General features: G+C 35.0%; 1 protein-coding gene across 2 annotated transcripts in view; it reads left to right on the forward strand.

Annotated features, from left to right (window-relative positions):
- The window catches only part of hrg (poly(A) polymerase hiiragi), a 92,777-nt gene extending 65,988 nt beyond the window's left edge, over positions 1-26,789 (forward strand). For both annotated transcript variants that reach the window (XM_081725550.1, XM_081725549.1), the window contains exons 10-14: positions 3,208-3,308; positions 12,569-12,638; positions 14,434-14,485; positions 20,302-20,454; positions 24,950-26,789. In XM_081725550.1, coding sequence (XP_081581676.1) covers positions 3,208-3,308; positions 12,569-12,638; positions 14,434-14,485; positions 20,302-20,454; positions 24,950-25,141 — 568 coding nt within the window. In that variant the 3' untranslated portion in view covers positions 25,142-26,789. The remainder of the gene's footprint in view (positions 1-3,207; positions 3,309-12,568; positions 12,639-14,433; positions 14,486-20,301; positions 20,455-24,949) is intronic.
- The last annotated feature ends 211 nt before the right edge of the window (positions 26,790-27,000 follow it).

A 27,000-nucleotide genomic window follows, 5' to 3' on the forward strand; every position in this document is an offset into this window, starting at 1 on the left:
ACACGTTTTCTAAACCTTTAAAAAATACTACGTTGTCCAGACGAAGTAAATATGATTCTCATGTACCTAGTAAGAAAAGGAAGACGGTATCTTTTGAATGTAAACTTAAACATTATCAAGAATATTAATAGCAGAATTAAAATTTGTCAATTGGCAAAAGAAGTTTGAGCTACCGGAATCCATAATAAGGACAGTCATAAAAGATAAGGAAAGAATTCTCGAAGCACTGAGAAATGCTCAATCCTTGAACTCAAGCATAATTCGTTAACGTCATGGTATTATTGTTGAGATGAAAACAGTGCTGAAATTATGGTGTGATAATGAAGTAAAAATTAAGAATTGTCAAATCGATCAGAACACTGTGTTCCATCAAGCTAAGTTGATCTTTTTATAGATTCAAAGAAGCTTTGGGGGCGGTGGAAAATGGAAACTTTGTAGGTAGTGACAATTGGTTCAACTGATTTAAAACTCTCTGTAATTGGCACAGCATCGCGGCGGGTACCGATAAAGAAACTACATCTGTTTTTCCTAAAAACACTCAAGACTGTTAGAAGAAGGTGACTACAAGTGAAACCGTGTTTAACATGAATGAGACTGTCCTGTTCTGGAAGAGGATATTTAAAAGAACTAGTATCGCATGTGAAGAAAGAAAGAAAGAATCTTTCCAAACATTAAGGTGTCTAAAGACCAATGGTTGGGAGAATGCAGGTGTGACTGCAAGTTAAAACCTCTCTTAATTTATCTCTCCGAAAATCCAAGAGCCTTAAAAAATGTATCTAAAATTAGCTTACGAGTGGTTTCGAAGTCAAATCATAAAACTAGCTTCCGTTTCTGAGGATGGTTTGGTGACTACTTCATATCTGAAATCGAAAGTTATTACGAGTCTAAACAGATTCCATTCAGAGGGATCTTATTGACAATGTAGCGAGTCACCCTAATTTATTTCTACCTATGTGTGAAAATTGTGTTTTTACCTCCAAACACAACCAGACTGCTTCAACCTATGAACTGGGGAGTCATCAGAACATTCAAGGCTTACTATGCGTGGCGTTCGTTTGCACATCTCAATGAAACAATGAGGCAAAACATTGATATATCTGTTAAAGACTTTTGGAAACAATTCAGTGGTTTAGATGTCGGAGGAATTAGTGAAAATCTTCGGATGAAATTTGCATAGAAACACTGAATGTGCTTGGAAGAAACTTTTTTTCTTCTTTTTCGAAGACAAGACTGAAACCACGCCAGAAACTAAACATGTCGCTCATGTAATAAAAGCAGTTATTAATCTCACGAGGCAATAATACTTGGAAGTCGTAGGTGGTGGTCTCAGAGAACTGCTGGATTCACTTAGTCAGGAGCTGACAATCGATGAGCTTATTGAGATGCGTGAACAAAACGTCATTGAAACATCCGACTCTTCAGACCTAATTCCAGCGGGAAAGCATGTGGCAAAAACAAGCTTGTCAGGTCTCAACTCAGTTGAAAAAGGTTTAAACATAATAAATAAAAAGGCATGTCATCAAACGAATTTGTTAAACTTTATGAAGCCTTCGATATCTAAATAACTTTTTTACGTAACTCATTTATTTCTTTAAATATTTTGTATTAATATTTACATATAAGGAACTGTAGTTTCGTTAAAAAGAGTATTTTTGTTCTAAAGTTTTTTTTCCTTTGTCCTATTAAACACAATTTATATGTATTTATACTCAAAGTTATACCTCGACATATAAGGTATTTTCGTCAGACTCACTTATCGCATCGGGGTATTACATGTATAGGAAAACAGTAGTTAAGGTGACAAAAAAATTGATAGTCAAGTAATTAGTATTAAAATGAACTCTTCTATTCGTTGTTAAATGTCCAAATTGTTAAGTTTTGAATTGTATTATTCTTTCTAGTTTCTGAATTACTTTTGTGGTTCTGTAATTTAACTTTGTATTTAATTTTGTATATATATACTAATCACCAGTTGAATTAGAGACACCTACCTAATACCATGTAGCACCACTTTTCGTTCTGATAATGGCTGCTATCCGCCGCGGCATGGACTCCACGAAGCACCTGAAGTGTTGTGGCATCTCAATCCATATTTGCTGCAAAGTCTCCCATAGAGCCCGCAGGTTGGTCAGAAGAGGGTTCACAGCCCGAAGGCATCGTTCCGTGGCATCCCAGATGTGTTCGATGGGGTTGAGGTCCGGTGACTATGATGACCAGGGAAGTGTTGCCAGATCAGAGAAGTGATCATCAAACCAATCTTCTGCCATCCTAGAGCGATGGACCGGCACATTGACCTCCTGAAAGATGAGGTCACCATCCGGATGTTGCAGCCAAGCAAATGACAGGACATGGTTATTCAGAAGATCGCGGTAGCGTTCACTTATGAGGGATCGTGTCATACGGGTTAGGGAACCCATTTCACTGAACATAAACATGCCCTAGATGAGAACACCACCACCACCGGCCTACACAGTTGCCTGCTAGCACGATGGATCCATTGCTTCGTGCGGTTGGCGATGCAGCCATACCCGTCCTTCGGCATGTATCAATGTGAAACGTGACTCATCTGTCCAGGCAAACTTTTTCCTCGGTCCAGTGGCGGTGTTCCTTTGCTCATACTAGATGTTGTTTCCCATGTTGTGCGGTTAGAAGAGGTACTCGCGTGGGCCGATGGTTTTTGTACGCCATGGCAAGTAGGTGGTTGTGGATTGTGTGACTGCTAACACGGTGTTGTTGTCCTGCATTGAACCTCACCCCGATTCAATTCACTGTGGTCCCTCTATCAGCTGTTACGATGCGCCAAGCCCTGTCGTCGACACGCCCCTGACCGCAGCAGTTTACCCGTGCAGGTGCGGTTTTACTGGAAGCCAGGTACTCGCGATACACCCTTGACACAGTTGCCTTTGAAAATACGAGTGCCGCAGCCACTTCCGAAATCAAGCCACCCATCGTCTGGACTCTACGATTTGACCATTATCAAATGCACTCAGGTCCGTTGTCTTGCACATCACACATTGCACTTACATGGCCTCCGAGAGAGGAAGTACACGGCAGCAGTACACGCACAATGCGTTTCATTCACATGCACTAGTGGAGCCTCTTCAGGGCGATTTGTGCAACTGTTCTGCTGTCTCTAATTCAACTGGTGATCAGTGTAAATGTGAAATTATTCACTAATGACATCTGGATTAAATTTCTTTCTTTTAGGGACAAACATTGCACAATGTGGTTCATTGGATTAGTATTCGCAAAAACAGAGAATTTAAATGTTGACTTGACTTACGACATCCAGCAATTCACCGATTCAGGTCAGTAGTCAGCATTTCATATCGTCTTGCATCTTGAATTGTTTATTGCAGGGATAGGGTGAAAGTTTCCTGTCTAATACACAAGACTATATCAGTGACAGTCTCCAAAGCAGAACATGTCGCGATCTGCGATGTGATCGCAGAAAAATTGCCAGAGGAGAAAAAAAATAGCCAACAGAAAATTATGAAAACATGCCTGCTATGTGATATGCAAAATGATGATATAGAAATATAATTTGACAGAAACGTGAAATATCTTGTCTAGAGTTCAATCTGTTGGTTAAGTTACTTTTATAATGTATCGCGTTACTTTGTCATCAACTTTTCCTTATATACAGTATATGACAAGTTATACTAGGTGATAGTTGTTACATATATAACTCATAATCGGTTCGAAAGTAGCGCGCTATTTGTAGCGAAGCTACAATAGCTAGCTTCAAATTTTGTAGCTCTAGATGTAGCGGCGCTTCAAGTCTAAACTTGTAGTTTGTAGCTGTAGCTGAGCTACATATTTTTATAGTGTGTAACGAATTTTGCACCAAAGCTACAAATAAAACTTTTCCAGGACGCAAAAATATTTTGTAACTCCAACATTTCCTCACATTTTAGTAAATTTTTATATGATGATAGGGTGAAAATATGATTGTTTTCTGATTTCTGTTTCCAATTATTTTGCAATAATATTACAAGAAAATTTTCTGAAATAAATTGCGTACTGACGATCGGTCAAAAAGATAGCAATGACTAAGCATACACATTTTTCGGGGGCAGGGGTAATATATATGTAATATATATATATATATATACTTTAAAACGAGCAGACAAAATGCATACTTTACTGTGAAATGCAAATTGACAGACAAAGCTTTTATGTAATATTTTAACCAATTGTTAAGTTCAGTTACGCATATAGATGCCATGACATATAATATAATGCACGATGCCAAGTAAACTGTATTTGTGACAAGAGCTTAAGTAGCGAATATGTTTCTGGAAAACTAGCTAATAGTTGTAGCGAGCTACAATTTTTATCATGTAGCTGTAGAGTAACTACTTTTGAAAAGTAACTTTCCGATCACTGCTCATACTAAAATAATGTTGGCAAATGGTGAATATATTGTATACTTGCCTTCTACGTGTGCCTCTTGGGTCTACTCTAGGCGATCTTGCTTTCCTCGATTTCAACAAGCGTTAGAAGGAAATGTATCACCTTTCTCAGTTGGTTTTCTGTATGCTCAGAAAACTATTAAAGTTAAGGATATGATTTAGAATACTCGGGTCATGAAAACCAAAGAAGGGGCATGAAAACCATGGCCCTACTCACCTGAACCGATGAAAACTACTAAACACTGCTTAAATCGATTAATTCTTTACGATACCTATGCAAAAACTTTATCGAGTTGGAAGTAGTGGTGTCAACCGGCTCGGCTCGAGCCCTGAGCCACCGGCGCAGCTTGAACTCCGGCTCGGTTCAACTGAGCCAACAGCTCGAGTCGGGATGATTGGAATGAGCCATTGGCTCGGTTCAGGTGAGCCATTGGCTAGAACCGGGTCGGTTGAGATGAGCTACCGACACAGCTAGGCTCAGGTGAGCCATCGGCTCGAGCCTGTTCGGTTGGGGTGAGCCATCAGCTCGGTTCGACTCAGTTGGAATGAACCATCGGCTCGAGCCGGCACGGTTGGATGAGCTGTTGGCTCGGCTCACTTTTCAGTTCGGGTCAGGGAGCCGGGAGCCGAGCTGTTCTAGCCGTTGACAACACTACTACTTGGAACCTGAAAAACACCGATTTGAAAGCAGTAGACAACACACCTCATCTCCACTGGCAAAATACTCATGAGAGATTTTTCGGGGTAAGATGATGACCAGTGTTTCATGAAATAGAAAATTCTTGTGACAGACTCTAACAAACGGTGATACTATTGAGAGCTATTAAGACGTTTAAGTAAAAAATGTGAGATCGTCCTGAAAACCTATCTAAAATGGTTCTGACACACCAAGATGATAACATACAGTTCATAGGTATAACCAGCGCCGTAATTTAGATTTTTTCTTCGGGGCGGGAGGGGGGGAATATTAAGACGCGTATTAGGTCCCATAGAAAAGTTGTTTTTCTAATTCTTGGACCCCCTTTTTACATCTTTCTCTTACTCTTTATGGACCCCCTGGAGCCTGTGGGCCCTCTCGCACGGCAAGGTCTGCGGTTCCATTCGTTGCGCCCTTGAGCCCGTTTCATACAGACAAATTAATTAAATGGACATTATTGACAAACCTCAAAGCCATACTAATACATATTATTTCTAGGGCACCTAATAGTAGATATTTTTTACTGAAATGGGCCCCAGACTCATTTTTGTTATAATTACCTTTTGTGTGCTGTTTCGTTTATATAATGTAGTGAATCTGTTTGATGCTTCATTTATAGTTTCATCTTCATATTGTATATGGAGTAAAACATTTTGTCTTAATATGGGCCCCCATCGAACGGCGGGGAGCTCCTCTAAAAGGGGCAGTTGCCCGATGCCCCCACAAGTTATGACCCTGGGTGTAACAACAAACTGGGAGGAAATAATCTAGTACCCTTAAACCTTTTTTCTATTTCCTACTTACAATAATAATAGGCCGAATAATAATAATAATAATAATAATAATAATAATAATATATTTGATTTTGAGCTTAGGTCCCTTTCAGCAGCGAGACTACCTACAGCTTAACGTAGGCCCCGAATCAGATGAACTCCCGCAGGGAATCGAACCCGGGTCTCCCACACCAAAGACGCGTATAATAATAATATATTTAATTTTAATTTAGGGTAACTTTCAGCAGCGAGGCTATATGAGAAGTGAACCTTCAGCTTAACGTAAGCCCTGAACCACATGAGCTCCCGCCGGGAATCGATCCGGGTCTCCCACGCTAAAGAAGCGTATAATAATAATAATATGAACTGCGTTCTGGTAGTGATGAAGGAGGTATTAGGGCTGATAGTGATCTTCTGGACACTAGAACTCCGGATTTATTTTGAGGTTTACTAAAATCTTACGGATCGATGCAAGAAGTAATTTGCACTAAGAAGGAATCACAATGGGATATATAGAAAAAGTTTTACATGTGTACACCTTCTTATTTTTGGATAAATTAGAAAGTTGTCCATCACCTCCGTGTAATACATATACTATAAAAGTGTACGGCAAAAATAAATGAAAAATTACAAAATGAAAAAAAAAGTAAGAGCATCGAGTGGGACTCGAACCAGGTTCAAAAGTACTAAATCCGCACAGAAAGCAAGAACTTAGCTAGCATGGCTATCGAAACAACTATGAAGTTCCATTCCTATTTCATGAATAGAGAACAAATTTCTTAACAACTTCCCCTCCCTTTTTTAACGAATATTGTGGTCGAAAAGCGTGTGTGCTTTATTTACAACCAAGTTTTCCGCATTTATCAAGTACTATGATGTTCTAAATGTATCATTACATTAAGTTATAAAAAGACAAATAAGTATTTCAAACAGCAAACTGTGAACTGTGTTGGGAAGTCTCGTTATTTTTTTTTTCTTTTCACTTCCCTTATCATTACGTCGACTGTAATGTTGCCAAACCTACAATTTTAAGGGACTTAGAAAAATTGGGGCGTGCAATTATACACCCTCCATTCCAAAAGAAACCAAACTTTTGAAAACAAATAGTACCACTAGTGCCATCTGTTGTAATATTTTACCGGTAGATGGCGTAGTCCCTCATTGACAACTGGTATAAATGTCATGACATTTGGATGCACGGCAACAAAGTTATTGAGTTTCAACTGTCAGTGTGTTGTGTACATCGGTCGGAAAATGAGTTTCAAACAACGAGCTGCAATTGAGTTTTGTGTTAAACTGGGTAAAACTTTTAGTGAAACGCACCAAATGCTACAAAATGCATATGGTGATGAGTGTCTATCCCGTACGCAAGTTTACGAGTGGTTCAGGCGATTCAAATCGGGTAGAGAGACGCTGGATGATGACGAAAGATCAGGCCGTCCCAGAACCGGATTATCGGAAGAAAACATCGAAAAAGTGCGTGAATTCATCAAACATAACAAAAAATCGTCGGTGAAAGTTATTGAAATGGAATTAGGCATTCCTCAAACAACCGCATACCGATTTTGACCGAAGTTTTGGGCCTTAAGAAGGTTAATTCGCGGTTTGTACCACACAAACTCACCGAAGACCAAAAAGTTGATCGAATTGCGCATTGCAAAGACATCGTTAAAAGTGCTCGGCAGGATCGAAACTTCTTGAAATCGATTGTAACTGGTGACGAGACGTGGTGTTTTGAATATGAGCCCGAAACAAAGCGGCAAAGTGCTGAATGGAGAGCGCCGGATGAAGGAACACCCAAAAAAAAGTCGCTTGGTGAAGTCAAAAGTTAAGGTGATGCTGATTTGTTTTTACGATTCAAAAGGAATTATCCACAAAGAATTTGTTCAGCCCGGCCAGACAGTCACTGGAGAGTTTTACTTGGGCGTCATGAAGCGTTTGCTGGCAAGAATTCGTCGTATTCGGCCCGAATATCGCGAAATCGGCAGTTGGACTCTTTTGGACGATAATGCACCATCACATCGTTCGCGACTTGTAACTGAATTTTTGGTCAAAAATCACATTATTCGGTTGCATCATCCGCCCTATTCACCAGATCTCGCTCCGTGCGATTTCTATCTGTTCCCGAAACTACATTTGGCGATGAAAGGAAAGTGGCACGCATCGATTGATGCCATTGAGAAGGCGACAACTGCCGTCCTAAAGACCATTCCAATAAAGGACATGGAGAAGTCGTTTGGCAACTTGTTGGAGCGTGCAAATATGTGTATCGATGCAGAAGGGGAATACATTGATTAATAAAAATGATTTGTTCCAAAATGTACATTGCTTTTTTGTTGTTTTAAAACGTTCGGTTTCTTTTGGAATGGAGGGTGTATTTTGGAGAAGTGTACAATTCTTCGTATTCATAAATTGCATCAAACATCTCAGAATATGTCCGTTTTATGAAAAATCTACCATTCTTCATTTTATTGGGAAGTGGGGGTGTAACATTTAGTTTAACCTTTTCAAAATTTAAATGTTAATGATACCTGTTCTTTGGTGCACGTTGTTTCGTGTTCGGTTCCCGCTGATAGAGTTTTGAACACGTTAAGAGGTTCGAATTTCACTTTAAACTGTAGGTCGACATTTCATCTAGCTTCGGTGCAGAGCAAATAATACTGGTTGTATTAAACAAACATTACATTTTCAGGGTATGTATCGATCACGAAATCAGAAAACGGTCATGAAAGTCAAGAAATTTAGCTTTTGTGTCACGATTTTTTTTTTAAAATCTGTACAAATATAGGTATAGACGGGAAAATTGTGTTCTATAAAACATTAAAATTCACCAGCAAAAATGTCTATGGTCGGGTTTAGACGGTACTAAATCGCAATCAAAGCATGCTTCTATCGCAAGCATGAAAATTCGGCCCAATTCGCACGTAAATTTGCTTTTGAGAATGTTACTAAATTTTATGGATTGGGTAAGAAAAGGTCACGAAAAAGTCACAAAATTTTATTTTTAAATTTTGGTAGACACCCTGATTTATCCGAGGCGTTGGTTGATATGTATGTTAATAATTTATAAACTAATTGTTCATATAATGCCACATTTTATGTCCATATGATAGAAATAATCTCGGTATGTTGCTTTTGAATAAAGTAATACTATTAACGTATTGCAAAATATGACATTTCAATAATGATAATTATGAGCGAAACTTAATGTATCTGTACCTAATAAATATTAAGATAAACATAAAAGTTCATTTTCCTATAAATGTCCCTCAGAACATCATATTCCATCTTTTAGCTACTTTCAGTGCTGTTAACCTCTGTGACATGCTGTACACCAATGCTTGACCCACATCAACCTCTATTTTTTGGTACCATACGGCAACAATGGCTTAACCCTTTGGGGATCACGGCTTTTTGGGGTATTTTTTAGACTTTCAGTCAAACAGCTACTGCATCGTCACTATTTATTCATACCTCATTCTCTTCAGAATGGAACCGGCTTCAAATGGTACCACTTGCGTGCTCATACCCTATACCAGGAGAGGGAAAAATGATGTCAAAGGGAAAATTTCGGAGGGAAATTTTTTTCACACTTTGGGCCCCTCTGGAACGGCCCTGTGTGAACGTAGAGATCTAAAAAAAAAATCTGAAGAAATCCCGAAGAAAATCTGATGAATAGTACTTGGTATACTGAATGTGTGTGCCAAATTTCAAGTTTCTATCTTGAATACTAAGGGCGGGAGAAATTTTATCAAGAATTCCTACAATGCCCCAAATTACCGCAAAACACCATGATCTCAGGTAAACAATTTCCCGAGACATCTCTATTTACACTAGGACTATAATCCGCCAATCATTCTCTTCAGAATAGAACTGCCTTTCAGGCGGTACCATTCACATGTCTCCATCATGTATCTAAGACGGGAAAATCCCGAAGAAAGGGATTTTTGGGTCTAAATATACCTTTTTTCAACTTTTAGCCTCTCTGGACCCCCCTGTTTTAACGCAGAAATCTGAAAAAAAAATCTGATAAATACTACTAGGTAGGCTGAATGTTTGTGCACAATTTCAATCTTCTAGGTACAAAAGTAAGCCCACCAAAAAATATATATACCGACAATGTACCATATTCCCGTATACAGGATATTTTGTGAAAATCCCCTGAGACACCCCTAATTACCGTAGGGTCATGTTTCGCCCATCACCCTCTTCAGAATAAAACTGCCTTTCAGACGGCATGACTCACGTGTCTCCATCATGTATCTAAGGCGGGAAAATCCCGAAAAAGGATTTTTGGGGTAAAAATATCCCTTTTTTCAACGCTTTGCCCCTCTGGATCCCCCCCTGTTTTAACTCAGAAATCTGAAAAAAAAATTGGTAAATACTACTCGGTGGACTGAATGTTTGTGCAAAATTTCAATCTTCTACGCGCAAAAATAAGCCCGCCAAAAATAATGAACATAGGCTTAATAAATAAAAATATATATTTTAAAATTATGACGTCATCACCTACTATGTCTGGACGCAGGAAGGTGTGAAACCATACGTAGCGTGTTCTACAATGCCTCTGGACTTGAAAAAAAAAAAAAAAAAACGGACGAAAAAACTCAAATAGGAGAGTTATAACGCAATGTACCATGAAACACCCGTATGGTACAAAATTGTACCATGTGATCCCCAATGGGTTAAATGAGCTCTGCCCTAGTCTTAAAGGTTTGTCCCTGAAGCTGACTGGACGTAAGATGCCACCAATTCTCAATGGGGTTCATATCAGGGAAGCTCGGTGGCCTCCACAACCGATTAATGCCCATCTCAGAACACCACGTATTAACTATTCGTGCTCTGTGACAGAGAGCTTTATAATCTTGGAAGACGAAGTAGTCTAAATTTTCACATGAAAAATAATCTGTAGCGATTGGCAATAAACTTTTCGATAGAATTGTTGTGTATTGTTCTGCAGAAAAGGTTCCACTTCAAATTTCTACTCAGCTCACACCTCTCGAGCTAAAACAATCCGACACCATAACATTTGCATTGCACTTTTGCGTTGCCAAAACGCAATCACTCTTCAGTTCCTCATCCAGAGCCTGACACCGCTATTATTTCCAGGTAGCATACATTTCTTTTCGTCAGAAAATATTACGTGTTTCCGTTTTTTTCAACACCTCAGGCATCGTTTATATTACAAAACTGTTTCCTCGCTTTGATGTGCTTTTTCTCAAGACAAGACTTTTTCCGTGGCCTTTACTTGGAAAGTTCTTCTTTCTTCAGTGCCCTGACAATGATTATGTGTAACGCAGTAACACCAACACCATCAGAAACAGTTCAAGCAATTTTTCTTGTGATAGAAGATCGATCGTTTAATGCTACTGCCGTTATTTTCCTCAAAACATGTGGACTTATTTTTGGCTTTCTTCCACAACTTTCTTCTCAAAGATGACGTGGCAAAGTTACTTTGCTTTCTAAGAACTCTTTCTAATATTCTTCACAAACTTTTGCAGCTATCTGCTGCTGCGAAAAGCTCGCTGATTTCAGAGCAAGCATCATCCCTTGTTTACATGGTGACGTATCGCTTATTATTTTACCCATGAAATATATAAGTCGCTGCTACTGCACAAACTTACTACAATAATGCACATTATAACTCAGAAAACTCTTAGAAAACTATTTAATGACTGAATAAGTCTCGAACAACAATTTTCTACCTGTAAACAGACTAGATCCAATTAATAGGCATCAGCCATTTCTACAAAGATATCAGAGCCACCTGTGGGGAAAAGCAAAATTAAAGACGGCACTGAAAATAGTACAAAAAAGCATCAAGTAGCACCAAGCAACAATTTGAGACTCGATTCGACATTGTAGGATACATAATTATTTCCCTACAATGTTGAATATGATTTAATTTCAATGTTTCTGTAAATTTCTTGAGTGGTGCAGTTATTTTGTTACAAACCTTGTCGTTTTGCAGGGAATTTGTGTGTAATTGCCTTCTGTGTAAAGTGCGTGGATGAATCCATTTAATTTGCTTAGTCTGTCTGAAGTCTAAAAATATCTGACAGTAACACAGAATTCAGTCTCAATTCGAGCAGATTGGTTAGAAATATAGGTATATGATTTGGAAATACAGGATAATTCAAAATGATTAATCAAATTACAGAAGACTGATTTACTTTGTAAGTGATGTATGTTTATGAAGGATAACGACACTCATTGAATGAAGAAAACAGTCCAGAATTTTAAAAATTTTATGTAATATCTAACTCAAGGATGTTTCGAGAGATCGAGTGGTACAATAGATAAAGTCTCACAGCATTAGTACACTTCATCAACTGTCACATGACGTGATTCAACCTGTCACGTTAATCATGTCAGTCTTGTTATACTTCTTTTCGGTACAGAGATCACTGAAAGCCATATTTTGAACTTTTTAACAAAAATAATAGAATCAATTTTGTAAATACAAGCTTAGAGATTATAATCAGTTTTAACGTCGGAAATAAATACATAAATAAGATAAAATTAAGGATATTGATTACAACAAAAAAAGGAAAAAACTAAGATTCAATTTTGTGTATTAAATTCTAGAAAAATATTTTAGAATATATAAGTATTTCCAGGTACTACTTCCCGTAAGTAATGACATAATGCAAACTTGTACTTACACAAGATCATCATTACAGTTCACAGACAAGCGCTGCAGATCAAGATGCTAAAGGAAGGAATGAAAATCGAAGCAAGGCACGTAAAGAGGTAAGTCTTGTGTATTTCTTTTGCTATACTGTGTTCCAAATTACTTTTATGCTCACCTGTTTTAATTGCTGCTTTAAATTGTGGTGCTTAAAAATATATACATATAAATAACTGCCAGTGTGATTTTTGAGTAAATACGAATGTTCACTGTAAGGGGATTAATTTATCAGGTTTCAGGAAACTTCATGTTCTCTCTTTATAAATTTCATGAAAGGTTACAAATGTGTTGCATTGAATTTTTTCGTCGATATATTGAATGCTCATCATTTAATTCACGTGAAGGTAATATATGGAGCTGTGAAGGATTACGTATAAAATAAAATATGAATGTCTTATTTTTTCCGAGTGGCAACAGTAAAGACATTCGAGTATGCAAGCATTAAAAAACATACCATGTCAAGAACAAACACCCTACTCATGCATAACATAATCTAAGATAGGATTAGGTTCCAGTTACGTATGTTTATACAAAAAGTAGGAAGCGTGTCAATGATCTAGTTACTGGCAACTGTTCCACCTAATATGTTAAGAAGGTAATTGCAGTGAGACCTCTTACGGATAACAGAAATGAATTGGATTACCTAATCTTAAACCGAGCAGATAATAGCTTCTTTCTTTCTTTGTTCGTAACAAATACGGGTTACATACAACAGTAAAACGACGGATTAGAAACATCTTACGGACTATAAAAGTTATTTAACGAACAATATACAACGTGCTGAAATACTTGTATACCAGGTTTTCTGATCGTGTAAAGAAATGTATACAGGTACAGTCCGCAGCAAAACACCTGCAACATGAGCATGTAAGTTTATTGTGAAACTATGCCTAACAGCCCAGGGAATCAACATAACGTCTAAGTGGCACGAATCACGCCAGGAGAAGTTTTTTGCTGCGGATTGTATCACAAAAAGAGCTGTACTAGAATTAAAAAGCATTTCAGGGACTATATAAAGGAACATCCAAACACAAGGCTCTCATAATATTTAAAACATAATAAACTTCATGCCATAAATGGTCCTTAACGTTTTATGTAAATCTAATTGCATTGTTTAGATCATTGAAATTTACACAAGTTGAATCTTGAAGGTGATTGAAAATGTTTAGAAATGTTCATTTTGGGGAATGCATTCAATGCTGCTTTCTAATCATAATTGTTTGGACTCATAAATTTCGAGAATAATTATGTCTTAATCTTTAATCGCATAATAATATTAAGAGAAAACTAATATAAAAACAATGAAGTGGAAAAATAATACACACATTGTCTGATAATTCATCAGTCAACCTGTCAGAGTATATTCAGGGTATATATTTGAATAAATAAGACTTCGTATGGTTAGGGCTACAAAATGTAGTCATGTGAAAGAACCCAGCAACATACATATGTATTGTTACATATGTGGTTTTGAACTACAAGAAATTAACCGTCTTTTTCAGTGGCAATGACATGGCACAGAAATGTGCAACAGAAATGCATCGATAAAATTTAAAACAAACTTGTGTAACGAAAAGATCGTTAGAAGCCGATGTGTAATTCATTTTTCAATATGTATATTTTTACTTGGATAGAAACGTGAATGTATCGGAAGGCTGATAGTAACTTGTAAAGTTAGAGATTTCAAAATCTTATGAAATCGCCACCATGAATGAATTCAAGTAACCAGTGGCTTCAGACCGTTTGTAGTATATTCATAGTTCATTTTAATTAATTAGGATGATATTATGCTAATTTACTAACTGTTGTTTTGGTATTACCTACATATTTCTTATTGGTTACTATTACTTTTTCTAGGAAACAATTGCATCAATATCTTTCACCGAGTATATTGAAAAAAGACAAAAAGGTAAGCTGAACATGAATTCCGTATGTTGTATCGATAATCTTGGCCAACATTCTGCTAGTACTTCTTCATCTGTGTTTTTGGGAAATGCAAGGAAACGTGCTTTTACTTATCGATAGAGAATTATGAGAAAATTTTGTAGGTCTAAGAAGGTATCCTTATAGAAAGTATGTAAGGAAATTCGTAGTTTGATCTTTGTTCAAAATGAAAACATCGGTCTGAGCTAGAATAATAGAATTGTAGTAGTACACGAAGGTTATGCCATTATTCATCCGTAGTAACTTTTGGTCTTCATTTCAAGCAGAAGAATAAAATAGAAAGTAAAATTTTTATTGATGAAATGTGTAAACTAAGTACATAGAGAGAAGTGCAATGTGTGGTATAAAGGTCTGATAAGTAGATTGCTCCCGATGTTGATTGGCTTTATGTGGTTCATTCTACAGTTATTGATAAATCCTGATTTTAAAAAATTCTAGAATCGAAATTGTGATGGTCCGTTTGTCATGTTTTGTTTAATATTTGGTCTGATTCTGTTGGCAGTGATTAGTGGTTAGGTGTTACGTTTTAGACGAATCTCAGTTTCAGGTGAATTTAGAACTCACTAAGTCGGTATGTGATTAAGCACTATGTTGACAGCTTCATAATTGATATCTTCTATTCTAAATATCATTGGCTGCATACACCTATTTATTGTTAATTTTCAGTAAAATTTAAGCGCAATAGGCTCACTTCGTTACATGAATGTTAATGATACATATGGAACACATTTCAAAGTAGAAAATACAGTTAGCAATAGATTCGGTACTACGCTATTCTCGACAAAATAGCAAGTAACTAAAGAAAACTTACGTTAAGTGTCCGCCTAATAGAAATTTTTCATACGCTTTCAAACGCTTTCTTTAGTTATTCAGTATGAATTCCATTGTATAACTATGCAAAATAGGAACTTTTTTTATTAGGTGATAGTAGTTTCTTTTCTTTCTTTTTTTTTTTTTTCAAGGTCGTCTGGTATGATAAATGTGAATAATCTTGAACAGCAGATATTTCGGCAGATTATTTTGTAAATTGTTAGTAACAACTACAGGAAAGTAATTTTTACTGTTCATATGGTTAGTAGCTGCTTTGAGTACTTCTTTAAAATTAGGCTAAATTGAATAGGGTATTTCAGAACATTTCTTAGCTTGAAAATAATGATAGTTTTGTAAGGTTGATTATAGTTCGTATTTTCAGAAGTTACACTACCCGATAACTACCAAACTCAAAGTATACTATCAGTAACATATGAATTTAAGGGCTACTTTAAATCGGATTCCTGCAAATCCACAAAATAAATGGTTATTTTCCTTTTTTAATGAGTCTTGAAATGCTTCTTTCCTGTTTATTAAGTATCTAACGTATGTGTTAATAGCTTAATAGGATGCGGCTTACCTATATTTTTGCAGTGACATGTCATGGAAATTTGGCAAGTCAACAACAATGTACATAAAAGTCAAAATAAGAAATAAGAGAAGACAGGAAAAGATAGGACAAATTCAGAAAATATTCGCGAGAGTATAGTATAATTTTGCATCTCCCCACCATGCCGAATTTTGTCCCCATCTTACGATTTTATTAAATATCACTTAAAATGCATTTGAGAGCAAACTATGCGATTATAGTCAACAGTAGAAAGAAAGAAAAGGCATGATTGTACTAGGAAGTATTCTTTCAGTCGTTTTGTTTGGGAGAAATTTTCACTGTATTTTCGCATATTGTTTTAGTGGCAACATCAGGATCTTATAACTATTAAATTATCTTTTGTAACCATATATATAGTTGAAAAATAATCTGTTTATTAATGCTGAGGATTAGTATAGTTACTGTTTCTGGCTCTTATTTCATAGTAAATACTCTATTTTCCAATATCCCCAATAGTTTTTAAATACACGCCATTGTGTAGTTTTACTTCTAAGGCAGATTTCTTCAGTTTAAGATTAGTTATTGAATAATGTTTTATTTAGTCGTGACGAGATACGGTATATCCCAGACTGCTTGTGTTAACTTGTTTTCGTAGGACTGATAATTTAAAAATCATTCTAGCTGTTTAGGAATGTTTTATAGATTTATTTTTGTACTCGAACTGTTGAAAAAAAAAACATACGAAGCGAGATATTTACAGACAACTTATTTTTATAGAAGAACGTCGAACAAATAGGAACCATAAAGTTGTACAAAATTAATGCTTTTACTGATAACTTTTAGGAAGAAAATATTTGTTTCTTTTATACCTTTTATTGACGCCTGTACTTTTGAGCTTAGAAAATTGTCTTTTATATATTTCCTACATAATTTCTTTTGCGTCGTTATAAATTGATTGAGATAGCTGGATGCTGGTGTTAGCTCTGGTAATAAGTAACATGACCACGTTGCTTAAATCAACAGAGAATACTTATTCGTCTCACAAATTTAATTTTCTACCATGTAGTAGTAATTGCGAGAAAAGCTCCATATTTTCTCGAAATGATGGCAGATAATAATTGATTTTTCTCTCTCAGATTATTATAAACATTCTTGCTTTGATAGGTGCCAGAGGCATGTGATACTTGAGTTCTGCATGTATGGAAAGTGGTTGAATTTATTCAGCATATGTACCTGCTGTTTGTTTTGAGAAAATATCTCAATATGAGTTGCGAAATGTGACTAGAAGAAAGTTGAATGGATATATTGTTTTTGACAGTGTACAAGAAATATTGTCAACTTATAATTTTACTGAAATGAGTACTGCATTCCTTTGAGGTAAGTGACAGCCTTTTGGATGGTACATGTACTCATTCAGCGAGTATCTGATTCAGTCTGCTATTAATAGAAGTAAGTAGATGCTTTCGAATTCGTATTAGTTTCAAGCCCATGTAAAACATGAGAGTTCCTGCTGGATGATGTTGCTATATTTTCTTAGTTTTTATGGTCTTCAACAATCTTTTTAGTATTGGCAATTTTGCCCTGCGCGGCCTTATTTCCTACTCTTAGGGTAGTGATGGAATAATAGTTCACTTTTATTATTATTACTATAAAGTTATTTGGCACTGATTTAGCATTTGAGATGCTGAGAAGCGATTCATATTCTTACAGGTCTTGTTCCAGTCCTCAGTTCATTTGCTTGAAGTGTTGATTACTTAGTACATATTTACTAGCGAAAAGCTTAGATTATCATTAAATTAATTTAGTGAGCAGATATTAAGGAATTAGATATTTGAAAATAATAATAATATTGTGTGAGCATTGCTTCCACAGTGTATGTCTTCTTAAATTTCTCTTGGATTTTACAACAAAAGCGTAATTTCGGTTGTAAATGATTTTCTTACAGCGAAAAAAAGTTTGCCATAAAGAATATGTGATCAATTGTGTACACATATGAAGGTCAATCTATGAAAACCGAAACTGCGTTGCTGATTATGGCGAAGACCCCTTTTCTCCCCCTCCGTTTTGTGGTTGGGTAGTTAACGCATTGTTTTTCCCACGTATATCTCAGGTTCTATTCCCGGCGGAAGTATTTTCCTAGGGTATAAAAGTTAGTGTTTTGGACCCCACTTGAAACAGTAGGTCCCATTTCATACAGCCTTGATGCTACAACCAACCATTTAGTTCTGTTTCACGGAAAGAAGCTAAATATGTTGGACAAGCTGATCAATCTTTACGCGTTACGCACGTCATCATGTAATGCATAGCGCAAGACAACATGCTAGGTATACTCATTTTCCAGTCGTCAAAATGGAAGCGAAGAGAAAGGAGTAGCATAGGACTGTATTATTTAAAAAAAAAAGGAGGTTGAATGGAGCAAGATAGTCCCTCGTAATTATATATGGAGGCTTCACATTTAGTAAAAGCATATATCCATGTACCAAACCCTTCGGAATCTAGGAAGTCTTAATGTCTGTTCTTCCCTTGTATCTGGTAAATAGTTGGTAGATGTTCAGTAATCTTCACAAAATGGATACCTGGTCGCATTAGGAAAATACTTTATTCTTTACCTCTGGAAGTTGAATTATCACCACACATTGCATTTCCTTTAGCTCTATAAATAGTTGGTATTGGCTAAATGGCATAACTTCGTAACGACGTTAATATTTCATGGATATGTAGTTTTAGAACATGTTAGTAAAACCGACATTCCATTCCATTGAAGAAACTCAGAAAATTTAACAGAGCCGTCAAAAATTATTTGTAGTAAGTATTATATGCTGTAGATGCGTATATATTGTAGAAGCATAGGAGTGAAATTAGCAGGTGTACTGTTCTGCTTATTTAGTAGCGAAGTCTCAGGGAGACGCTGCTGCCATGTTTATTTATTTATTTGCTTTTGCTTGTTTACTTACATTTATTCTCTAACATGTATTTTTCTTTTTGGTTTTGAGAAAAATAATTCCCCGTGTACGAAATCGACAATGCTTTAACCACATACGGGTGTTAGGAGAAGTGTAGAAGTTTAATGTATAAAAGTGGACTTTTTTAGATTTGTTTCAGTAACCTTCGTTCAAAAATTCTTAATACAGCTACGAAAGGTGATGGTTTGGTAGGTTTTCAGTCATTTTGGTGAGCCTGCAATCAGATAATAAAATTGTGTCCCAAACTATTTGCACACACTTTGCTTCACATAGAGTGAAATGACAAGAACTGGCCGATTGCAATAATTTGATGTACATAGATTGGATAATTGACTTAATGCACGAGAATTAATGAATTAACAAAATATATTTTCAAATTACTTAGGTAGAAGACTAGTTATCTGTGCATCGTGTGAGAAAACATCTTTGAGTATGACTCAAATCAAATCAACCGTTGAGCACGCTAAATGTTTGAACCGTTACGAAATATGTAAATACTTGCGATTAAAAATATGTCAGATTTTTTTTTTTTTTTTCTTTTATGGTACGTATATGGAGAGAATAGTATGCATCACCGTTATGATGAAATACAAAAGAATGAGTTAGGTAATTTTGTTCACTAGTTAAATTAGATAAATCATACTTTGATAGATTCTTTTGTGGGGGGGAAATGCGCATATCCTTTTCGTTGGTGAATGTATAAAGCACATATTTGCTATTTTCTATTGCCGTCCAATTCTGTGTACTAAGGTAAAGTATACGGCAAAAATCAAATAATACTGTTATTCCTTTTGGTAATTTTTGAGAAAGGGCATTACATAGTAAACTAACTAATGTTTTTCATGTGTCTTCTTCTTTTTTGCCCAGTTTACCTTCTAAACTAACCACTTTATACTTTACTTGAAGATACATATATTGGAAATACATCGACATTAAAAGCTACTTCACTAAGTAGTATTTTCCAAGTACTAGATTATAGCAAATTTATTTATTTATTTTTATTTTCGTAATTCCAAAAGATAGAAGTAGAAATGCGACTGATGTGAACCATTATTTCCTCCCCCGTCATTTAACTGTTTCTTCCTTTCTTTTACAATTTAAATAATCTTCCAACTTCTCTGTTTAATTTTCTAATACTAACAGGTTAATATTCAGTTAAGATAGTCATTGTTTTTGAGCAGTTGGTCACTTAAGCTTATAACATCATAATTAAATTACATTGTGTGTATTTTTTGACTATGAAGAACGTCTCAATGACATTAATTATCTCAGTAAATAGTTTTACCCAAAAACTACCAGAGAAATGTTAATATAGCTGTTTCCTTTTCGTGATATTTTTCACAAATGTGAAATAGCGATATCGGTGAACAACCTTACACTTTGAAATAAATATAGCAATTGTTTATGGTAATTTAAGTTATTTCCGTGTCTGTAAAATGTTAATTTTCTTTTTTCCAGGGAAGCACCACTCCAAATACAAACTCGCCCCATCATCGAAATGGAACAAATCCTTCAGGAGATTCAGGGAACGTAACGAAAAAGCGACCATCGGATTCGTCTATGGATGGAATTTGTAAGAAGGCAAAACTTGGAGATGAAAGTGCTTCACAGGTAATACATTTTTAGTAGTAGATATATTATTTCATTCAAAATTTTTCCTTTTTCGTGATTTCTCTGTTCTCAGTTGTGTAGTGTGCAAATGTAACCTTCTTAAAATTAAATGTAGACTACTTAAGTTCAATTTCCATTTTTATCTGTGAATATGCGAAACATCGAGAATAGTGAACTGCTTTACCTTATTGGCAGTTTGGTCCTGTTCAGCCCCGGCATTAAAAAAAAAACTAAAATAAAATAAAATAAAAAAAAAAATAAAAAAAAAAAACGCTAATGATCCGTCTCTTCTAGCTTAAAGTGCATACCGTGGAACGTTAAATAAAATATTTCATTTCCGTAACGTCAGATTGTTTGCTGTGACTAAATATTTTTTGTGGCGTTATAAGTGGGAATTTTATATATTCTGATTAACATAAATAAACCATACAAGAGTAAATTATATTCACAGTCATGAGTGTCAGTAACCTAGCAAAGTTTTTTAAGATTTCCCCATAGATCAGTTAAGGACTGTAGTGGTTGATAATATGTTTGCACACCTTTTGACATAATATCTCAGAAGTGTTTAATTGTCCTGACTTCTCGGTGACCCTTTCAGCTTGAAGAAGTCAGTGGAATGTTTCTTGAACCAGGTGATAGTCAACCGCAAATTGCAACAGGAGCAGTTGTGCTTCGAGTATACTCAATTTTCATCCGAATAGCATAAAACTAGTATTGTTGCGTATTTGCCGCCGTGTTTAAAACATTTCTTTTGAGAATAAGTTCAAGATTGGAGTACGTAGTGCATCTTATACGCCGATATATATATATATATATATATATATATATATATATATATATATATATATATATATATATATATATATATATATATATATATTATCAGGGTTGATGGGAAAAAATCATGATTTTTTTTTAAAAAATCATATTCGTTGATTCTTTTTTTATTTAAATCGATTTTTTTTTTTATTTAAATCAAATCTTTCTCTTCGTATAATACAAGTCGTGAACTGAAGAAAAAGCATTAGGAATTAGTATTAAAAGCTAATTATGCCATTTAAGTGAAAGTATTGGGGTTGAATTTCGAATTATCCCCAATTGTTAACCTATATCAATCCCAAACAATGTTTCTTAACCCTTTTAAATTATGGCTCTTTTTAAAGGTAAATTATGGACTTTTAATTTTAATCCCGTCTGGATTCCCCTGTGTTAACGCACAGATCTCAAAATCAACTGAAAAATACTAAGGGGTGTACTAAATGTGGGTACAAAATTTCAAGCTTCTATCTTGAGTAGTAAGAGTGAGGAAACTATTTAGCTAAGAACATTCCCACAATGCCCCAGATGACCCGGATGTAATATAACAATTTCCTCAGATATCCCTATTTATCCTAGGATCAGGGTTGGCAAAAAACATTTTTATTGAAAAAAAAAAAACGGTTGTTTGGGTTTAAACCCAGTTTTTTTTGTTTAAACCAGGTTTTTTGATTTAAATAATTTGCTCTACGTACTTATACCACATATGGACAGAAACAGGTTTTTTTTCCGCCTTGGTGTTATTATGCAACAACCAGGTTATGCTAGAAGGGGTCACATAAGCGCAAAGTGGAATCCAAACCGCTTCTCGGCTTACATCCGAGAGAAATTATCCTCGGTTTGAACTTTGAACCGGGACTAATTGGCCACAAATGCGATACGTCTGCCGACTCACTCACAAAGGACTCTGATAAAAAAAAAAAAAAATACTTTGTACTAATCTTTACATACTTGTTAATATAACTGTCAAGAGTCATTTCAGAAGGAAAAAAGATAATCAGTTGCACAAGTGAAACCATTATACAGAATTACATATGGACAATTTCAAAGTACTGCAGAGTACAGAATAACTAATTTAGTCCAAGTTAGTTCACTACGACTTTTATTAGTCCAAGTTAAAGAAGTGAATAAAGATACGAATTATTTGAGTCCACTTTGGTTCTGAACCATTTATACATAAATAGTTACAAAAGATACTTCTGATTTCAATAAATGCCTCTCGTGGGGTTTGTATACGGCATTTCAATGTATTTTATCAATAGTAAACATTATTAAAACGAAACAATATTTAGAATTTCTTCGATTGCAATTGCATAACAATAATAACAAACTATAAAAAAATCACAAAAGAAACATTCATAAATTTATATATTTAAAAAAAAAGTTGCTTTTGTAGTATAATCTCTTTGAGTAATGAATGGGGAATTTAGGTCTGAGTATAATACGAATAATATACGGGAGTGAAACGTGATAACCCACAAATGTGTGTTCATCAAGATTTTACGAACACTTACACTTTTACGAACATTTTTCGTTTTTTGGTTTAAACCAGCCAACCCTGCCTACGATCATGATTTGTACATTGTTCTCTTCAGAATAAAACAAATTTTCAAACGGTGCCCTTCAAATGTCTCCTATCATTTGTCTGGGGCGGGTAAATCAGGAAAAAAGGAATTATTTGTTAAAAATTTCTTTTTTAATTTTTACCTGTGTGGACCTCTCCCCCTGTTTTAAGGCAGAGATCTGAAACAAATCTGAAAAATACTGAGGGGTGCACTGAGTAAATGTGCAAAGTTTCAATCTTGTAAGGCAAAAGTAAGCCCGCGAAAAATAATATTCCCCAAACACCCCAGATTCCCGTATAAAACAGGATCCCAGGTAACAGTTTCCTGAGACCCCTATTTATCTTAGGAGCATAGTACGTACATCATTTTCTTCAGAATAGAACAGCCTTTCAAACGGTACCATTCATATGTCTCCATCTGAGGCTGAGAAATCACGAAAAATGCTATTTTTTGTTAAAAACATTTTTGCCCCTCTGGACCCCGCTGTTTCCACGCAGAGATCTGAAAACATCTGAAAATTATTAAGGGGTGCACTGAACGAGTGTACAAAATTTCAGTCTTCTGAATGTAAAATGTAACCCGCCAAAAAAATAATAATAATACGCATAACAAAAAATATCTTTTTAAATTTATGACGACATCGCACAATATGCCTCAACGCAGAAAGGCGTAAAAACATATGTAACGTGTTCTAAAATGCCTCTAGTCTTGAAGAAAACGAAATAAAAAGCCTTATTGGTACTTCTTTAATCGAATAATGAAGATTCTACCCTATCACCTAAAAATAGGTGATATAATTTAAAAAGTACAGCAACGTTTATCAAAATGACACTTTTTTTCACAAAAGTTACTATTTGGCAGGGGCCTAATTTAAAAACTCAGAACTAGCTGGCGGCATGAAATACATAAATTTCGCCTAAAGTTATAAAATTAACAAAAAAAAAAAAAAAAAATAGAGAGGGGATAGGGCCCTTCTAAATACGCCCTATTATCTGGGAACAAACAAACAGACACGCACAAGAAAGAATTTTCGTCTTAAATGTCGATGGTGATTTCCCCGTTGGAATAGTTAACGATTTTAAAACCCAAACCCAATGTTACGAAAAGAAGAAAGTAGGATTGCTCCGTTAACTGTTCAAAACGGGATTTTCCCTAATCATTCTCTGCATGACACTTGTTTCCATACTATACTGTACATTTGAGTCTCATTGTATTATGATTATTAACTTCCATAATCGAAATAACAGAACAGAAACGGGATTTTACTTATTTTAACTTTAAATTAATTTATTTCGGAATTCGATTTAAATCAACGATTTTTATTTAAAAAATCAAGTGATTTAAATCAATCCACCCATATATATATAAAATATTAATTTACTTTCAATAAGTATTTTGGTTCTGTGTAGCTTGATGTCATACTGGAAAGTGATAATGTGGGTTGCGATTAGATAATATTCGCGATCTCCATTCTAAGAATTGAGAGAAATATCAACAGCCGTTGTTACATCAGGGAACTTTAGAAGCAGAAGTCATACCCTTTCCTCAGAACGATTCTATGCTGTATCTCAATAAGACAATGTTTCACATGCATAAGACTTTTTCAAATACAGTAGATATAACTTCTTTATTGGCTTGCACGTTCACCAGACTTGTTCTGTGTCTTGTACAGTACCCTACGAACAAAACGTATGTTCGTTGATTCCCATTCTTCATCGTATACCAGTTGTGACTCTATCAATTCAATGTTCCACGAGGTACTGATTTTTACTGATAGTATCATGTTTTATCGGTGTCTACAAGTTCTTTTTGTATTGTCATTAGTAGTAATAGGTGTTGTACATTTCATTTACTTTATATGATTCCTTTATGGTGTTGCAAATTTCACAAACAACAGTTAATTTTCAAGAAAGATCAGATAGTATCACCGTTGTATTACAAAAGATAATCTATCTTTATGTAGGTGGAAAACTACTGGGTTAATTTTCTAATCTTTATTTTCGTAGTTCTGTTAAAAAAAAAAAAAAAAAAGGAAACCAGATTATGCAAGTAATTGCTGTGAAGAAAAAAATACTGTATTTTTCTATGCATTCACATCATTTGTATGATTTCAGGGCGATGAATCTCCTAACAACTCAATCGTTGTTCACTGTGGTGAAGATTCTAATTCAAACTTATCTGTTGAAGAATTAAAGCAAAGTGAAAGTGGACATGTGGAAGAGAAGCCGTCGGAGCCTGTTACAAAAGAAGTGTGCAACAGCATCACTGCGACCACTGAGAGGTTACATTTGAACCAATGTGTTTGAAGGAGGCAGTGGGTCTGATGCATTGGGGTTAGCCTTCAAATGAAGCAAAAGCACTCCGGAAGTCTTTCATTTACGACAGAAGGGAAGTAAAAAAAAAAAAATTTAAAAATGAAAACGAAAAAATACGAGAATGGGAGGGGTGCTTCAAGTAGTTTCGAGGTTTGTGAGTAACAAATTAGAGAAGCCTTCAGGGTGCAGGGTATGAAATACTGAATGAATTGTACATACTTTCGTGTACGTATTACCATATTAGTGTGGAAGGTACATGTCAGTACTGAAGTTAAGAGTTCATTTCTTTGGTGTGTTTGGTAGCATATGATGTTGTGAAGAGGCAAATAATGTGCAAATCTTGTATCATACCTCATAAATAAATTGGTAGAGCTAGATTTACTCTGCTGGAAAACAAAACTTTTTTTTTAATAGTTCGTGACTATATTTGAAAATAATAAAAACTCCCAATGGCCCTGCCATGTCCTATCTGATTAAGATGTCAAGAAAGTATTTAGTAACTAAATACATCTTTAAAAAAAACTGATCAGTTCTTAATTGGATATGTAGTATTCCAGACATAATTTCGTGCATTCTGTGGAGAAATGGTTAGTTACGGAATACGAAGTTGTTTTAATTGATGTTTATCTTGAAAATATTTGCTATTTGATGACAGAAAAAGTACTTTAAACCAAGTGCTCTAGGAGCTGGTGCATCAGAATGCATTTTTTTTCCTTTTTCAAGAGAACGAATTGAACATAAGTAAGCGTGCTTGAAAAAATTGGTAGAGAAGAGAGTTTCATTATTTATAGTGTTATATGTAGTGCGAATCTGTAAAGTAAAAACTGTTGAGAAAGAGAGAAAAGAAACAGAGAAAGAAACATTTTTTAAAATCTAATCTGTGATTCTGCATGATACAGTCTTTACGTTAATTTTAATGAGGCAGAAAAATATAAAGTGGAAATAGTTAATTTCATCAATGAAATCAAATCTGATTATGGGTGTGTAATAATATATATTTTTTTTTTCATTTTTCCTCCTATTTTTTAAAATAATAAAAGCAGTTATTTCTGTTTCAGAATTGAGATTGTAATTTTTGAAGTTACAGATAGTATTATATTTAAAACGGGCAAAAAGAAAAGAATATCAATCCTGCTGCAGTATATTAGCTTAATTAATTTTTATTGTATCATCAGACATTTAATCACTGCCATGCTACAATTGACCAAAAAGTGTAAGCCACGTGCACATTTAAATATTTAAAAACGAAAGAATGAAAAAGATTTTTTTTTTTTAAAAAAAAAAAGATAGGTCGTTGTGAGCTTTCTGTGTAACTTGATATTTCTGAATGTAATGGCCCATTTTATCTGTAAAGAAAGAAAAGTTGCGTTGTCCGAATGGATTGAGAAGGTAGATTTTGCGTGAAAGACCAAGTGGACATATAAGACGTGCATTAGCATGTTGGTGTAAGTTTCACATTGAAACATTTTTTCTTGAAGTTACGTTTATTTTTTTATTTTTCAAAATCATTTAAAATCATATGTATAGGCCTTGTAGTTGCTGAATATTGTACTATTAAAAACTGGATTTATTTTGCTGTTTTCACTTACTTCATTGTCTTTTAAAAATATGATGAATAAACATTATAATTCATCAAATATTACTGTGCAAAAATGTCTTGCTGATGTATTTAATTTCTGAGAGGAAAACTGAGATTGGAATAACACACACACACATACACGTGCATAAATAACCCCTTAAAAAAAAAATCTAGTAATTTTATTTATTTATTTCGTTTTATGTTTATCAATGCTTCTCAGCTCCAAAGAAAGCTTTATGAGATGAGTACCTCTTAGTGTGGAATCTAAACC

The sequence above is a fragment of the Thermobia domestica genome, chromosome 9 (assembly GCF_964235325.1).
Source record: "Thermobia domestica chromosome 9, izTheDome1.hap1.1, whole genome shotgun sequence".
In the NCBI taxonomy this organism is placed as follows: domain Eukaryota; kingdom Metazoa; phylum Arthropoda; class Insecta; order Zygentoma; family Lepismatidae; genus Thermobia; species Thermobia domestica.